The 5,169-nt window shown below is 34.6% G+C and overlaps 1 protein-coding gene across 1 annotated transcript; it reads left to right on the top strand.

Moving 5' to 3' along the window:
- The first annotated feature begins 361 nt into the window (after positions 1-361).
- Positions 362-2,877, top strand: LOC132650662 (zinc finger protein 431-like). The gene is made up of 3 exons (XM_060376009.1): positions 362-706; positions 899-959; positions 2,209-2,877. The coding sequence occupies exons 1-3, from the start codon at positions 673-675 to the stop codon at positions 2,375-2,377; spliced, it is 264 nt and encodes an 87-aa protein (XP_060231992.1). The 5' UTR covers positions 362-672; the 3' UTR covers positions 2,378-2,877.
- The last annotated feature ends 2,292 nt before the right edge of the window (positions 2,878-5,169 follow it).

The raw sequence follows: 5,169 nt of genomic DNA, 5'->3' as shown, positions 1-5,169 counted from the left end.
CTTTGTAGAAACTTGAGAAAGATCTTTAAGTTTTTTATCTTGTTTGTTTGATTAATTTTTGTATATTATTCAGAATCGTATTATGTTCCCCTGAGTGTCCTGGAACTTATTGCAAAGAGCTGTCTACCATCCAGCTCTGTGAAATACACCAGCCACAGTTTCTTGGGTGATTTTTGGAATTAAATTCATCAGATAATACAGCCAGCCTGCCCATTCTTATAAGAGTCAGGAATCGTTTATACTATTTCTCTCATGTGGGCTCAGTACTGTTGATCTGTTTTCTCTCTCTCTTTCTCTCTCTCCCTCTCTCTCTCTCTCTCTCTCTTTCTCTCTCTCTTTACCTATTAATTGACATTTCTCTTGCAAGGCTATATCCTACTAAAAGGATGCAGAAATTAGAGAGGTGAACCTCACTATTAAGTTTACTTCTAAAAAGATTTGGTGATTACATTACAACTTGTGTGTCAGAAAATAAGTAGAAGAACCATCAGAATAAATTGAAAATATTGTAAATGAAGGATACATCGCCAGTATTCTAAGTATCATGCTTTCTGTTGTACATGTGTGTGGATATTTTAGAGTATATTGACCTACAATGATGTGCATGTGAACTTCACTGGAGAGGAGTGGGCTTTGCTGGATCCTTCCCAGAGGAATCTCTACAAAGATGTAATGCTGGAGACCTACAGGAACCTCACTGCTATAGGTAGGACAGTGAATTTTCTTTACTTCTTAAAATATGGAGAAAACACTTTATTCATTATGGAAGTGCTTCTACAATTTCTCTTGAGGATGAGGAAGAATGAGGTGAATGGTTCTTTGATTGACCATAGAGCACGACTTAAATTTTGTCTTATTTCCAATAATAAATCATACATTTTCTGTTACTGTATTTTAGGCTACAATTGGGAAAGTCATAATATAGAAGAGCATTGTCAAAGTCCTAAAAGACACACAAGGTAATTTTCATTGTAATCTGATATGAATATGGTTCTGAGAAAATTTTAATATGTTCTGAAATTTTGAAAGAGAAGGGACAGTGTAAATGAACTCCTTTAAGTGTACTTATTGATGATGACTATCATGTTACTAAACCACATACCTCCATGTTAGGTATTTGATGTATGTTTACAGGGCACTCCTCTAAGAACAAGTGCAAGGAAATCATACTTATGCAAGATCAATATATAAATTATTTCCTCATTAGCGCTATGAGGTAAAACTGGAATTTGTTTAGTCTCCTACAGCTCAGGTATTGCCAAATGTATTCACAGTAAATAGGTGATGAAAGTATATCCAAACATGGGTTTACTCATATAATTGTAGTAATGTTGCTAAGTTTTGTGAGAAGGGCAGTTTTTTTTTTTAGAGTCAAGAATGCTGTTGTGGAAAAATCATAATCCCTATAGCACATGTCTGTGATGAACAAAAATCAAATGTGTGAATGCATCATGGAACCATGTCTTTATTATTATTCTTTTAATAGTTATATCATATATCACAATGAGTACAAGTCATTTTAATATGTGTATATTGAAAGAAACAATGTACCACCCAGAAAAACTAAAAGGTTTAGTAGTCCACATTTTGAGTAGATGTTTAAAAATTGATACCTATTATGTTTATATGGGATACTTAGAGCTTCCAGCAGTACAAATAATGATGCAGAGGCTTTTTGATATTTTAAAGCTTAGGCAATTTACTGGGCAGATTCTGAACTCTTTGTTTCCCTAAAACAAACCTAGCACAGTGTCCGTATGCATGGCCAGCTCTACTTCTTTGTTCATGGTCATGTCCATCTGTTAACCTCATTGTCATGCTGGTGAATGGTGTGTCATTTGCTTTCTCCTTTGCAGCAACCCTCTCTCACTCAGAAGTTCTGTCCTCCATTTTGCGCCCTGCTATCACTTGTTAGCTCGTTATTATTTCCAATAGATAAGGAAGGAAGGACAAATGTTTACAAAATATATGACAGGTGATCAGCTATAGAACTAACAATACTATGATTTCATCAGTACTTAGCTGATTGCTGGCTCAGCAAAACAACCAGTAGAGGAGAACACCGTGAATATAAAAATAATGATGAAAACTCAAACTGTAATTCTTCTTTACCTTTAATTCAAACTGCAAAATTAAGTCATGTGGCAAAAACATCCATTAGTGTAATGAATGTGGAAAATATGTCATATGTGCCAATTATATTTGCAGGTATGAAAACAATCATTGTGCAGACAAACTCCCTGAAGATACTCAAGATGAAGTCTTTGCACATCACAATAGTCCCCACACATGTAAAAGTATGCATACTGGTGTGGATCACTATGAATGTTGCCAATATGGTAATGCCTTTGCACATAAAAGTCATCCTAAGACATAAAAGTATACATATAGGAGAGAAACCTCATGAATGTAACCGATTTGTAAAGCCTATGCATCTAACAGTAGTCTCCTAAGACATAAAGGAGGAACTCACACTGAATGTAACCAATGCGGTAAAGCCTTTGCACGTAACAGTAGTCTAATACATAAAAGAACACACACTGGAGAGAAACCTTATGAATGTAACCAATGTGGTAAAGCCTTTGCATTTAAAAATAAGCTCCTGCGACATAAAAGAACTCACACTGGAGAAAAACCTTATGAATGTAACCAATGTGGTAAAGCCTTTGCACAGAACATTAATCTCATTGTTCATAAAAGAACTCACACTGGAGAGAAACCTTTTGAATGTAACCAATGTGGTAAAGCCTTTGCAGATAACAATGTTCTCCGAAGGCATAAAAATCTATGTTGCAGAAAATTCTTATGAATATAGCTAATGTCATGAAGTCTTTTCATGTAAGACTTATCTTGAAGAAGAACACTTATTGGAGTGAAACCCTGTAAATATAAACAATGTATTCAAAAGTTTGCATGCCTTAATAATCTCTATGCACATAGAAGAAGCACACTGGATAGAAACTTTATGAATGTAACCAATGTGATAAAGCATTTTGACATAATAGTATTCTCCTATGACATGAAGAACACATACTAGAGAGAAATCTTATGAATGTAACTAAGGTGGTAAAGCCTTTGCATGTAACAGTAGTCTCCTAATACAAACAAAAGAACTCACACTGGAGAGAACTCTTATGGATGTAATCAATGTGTGAAAGCCTTTGTATGTAACAGTCATCTCCTAATACATAAAAGAGCTCACACTTGAGAGAAAACTTATTAATGTTTCCTTTGTGGTAAAGCCTTTTCACATAACTGTCATCTCCTAATAAAAACGTGCTGTTCACAATCATCTTCAACGTCATGAAAGAATTCATATCAGAAAGAAAGACTATGAGTGTATTTACATGGCGAAGCTATTCCACATTTGTATTATCTTCATCATCATGAAAGAATTCATACAGTGAGAAATTTTATGAATGTGTTAAAATGGAAGATCTTTGCACATATCTATATTCTACATCATCATACAGTTTCATCATTAAAGTTTCACAATGGAGAGAAAATCTGAATATAATCAATATTGTAAGGCTTTTGTGTTCTTCTGTCCACTGAATCTAATACAACTCAAAGAGGTCAATACAGATGAAAAAAAATATTGTCATTCTGTTTGATTAGGGACCACATAATGTTGAACTGTGATGCCTACCCATCCAATGAACCAGAAAGTTACAGAGGTTCTGAGCTTGAAAACCATGAACATCTTTACTGTTTTGCAATTGAATTATTTCCATCAGTCATGGTTTAGGGATATGGGATTTGTTTACGTCATTGAGGAAGTTACCTGATGCAAAATGTAGGTTTTACAATGAAAACAATCATATCCATTTGTTCTTTTGTGGTTAGGAAAATTTATTATGTTTTAGGAAAGAGAATCTGTGTTTTGGGTCAGTCATTATGTAAGGAGACCAGAAATCATGGTATGGAACACTCATGTTTTAGGCATCAAAAGTTAAGTAATTAAAGCCGGTCAGCTATTGGGAAGTTTACAGCTTTCCTAGGGACTATGAACTTAAACTAATGTTCACCTTATAAATCATTGAAGGCTGGTAACTAAAAGGAAATATTTAGGACAAATTGCTTTTGCATGTTCCCACATACAATTTGCTTTTACATGTATTGCATATCAAAGTCATCTTCAAGTATACAAATGGTCAGATAGTATAGAGAAACCTTACACATGTCTTCATGTGATAAAGCCTTTTCTTAATACAGTTGTCTCCAAATACATAAAAGAACACACACTACAGTGAAACCCTCTGAATAAGCAATGTGGTAAATCCTTTTCATAGGGTTTTCTTTGAAATCATGAGAAAAAGTCATGCTGCAGGGAAACCCCATGAATGTAGTCAGTATGGTAAGGTTTTCTGCTTCATGCTACCATTCTATAAGAGTAAAAGCTTTAATGTGTGGGCTACATCTTAAAGCCTTTGTATATCACAGTAGTCTTTGAGAACCTAAAAGAACGCATTCGGAAGAACATCTATTAGAATAAAAAATTTGTTAAGATCTTTGACCCACCAGCTTGCATTCAATTACACTAGATTATTTTGGAGTAAAATTCTAACAACTGTCAAAGATGTATGCATGTGTTTGTGACATCCATCCTTATTTTGTTTCCAATTGAAATCTCATGGACCAAAGGCATATGGATTGAAACAATAAGATAATCCATTTGACAATTCAGTTCAATTCCATGAAATAAATCACCCAGTAATAAAATTTATATGTGGGTATTAGTGCATTTTCTGTGACTAAACACAATGTCTAAGGCAACTTGCAAATGTGTTTACTTTGCCTTATGACCTGAGAGGATATGGGATCACTATAAATTTGGTAACACAAGTGTCCTACATGGCAGCTAAAGTAGGAAGATTGGAGCTCACAACCACCACCTGCAGCATGAAGCAGCGAGTGGGAACTACAGAAGGTATGCAGCTGAAAAATATGAAGCCCATCCCAATTAACCTACTTTCTCCAGCAGGGATACATTTTTTAAACATTCCCAAATGATACCACCAACTGAAAATGATTCATTTCTCTGATTTCAAACCTACATGTTTGATTTCTCTTACATGAAGGAATTCATGATGAAGACATTTGTAGATAAGCCTGTAGTTGCCCCAACACCTGAATTCAGTAATGAATGCTTATAGAAGTAAAACATTC

This window comes from Meriones unguiculatus (genome assembly GCF_030254825.1).
Source record: "Meriones unguiculatus strain TT.TT164.6M chromosome 13 unlocalized genomic scaffold, Bangor_MerUng_6.1 Chr13_unordered_Scaffold_28, whole genome shotgun sequence".
Taxonomy (NCBI): Eukaryota; Metazoa; Chordata; class Mammalia; order Rodentia; family Muridae; genus Meriones; species Meriones unguiculatus.
The sequence above is the reverse complement of the archived record's forward strand: the minus strand, read 5'-3'. Positions and strand labels throughout refer to the sequence as shown.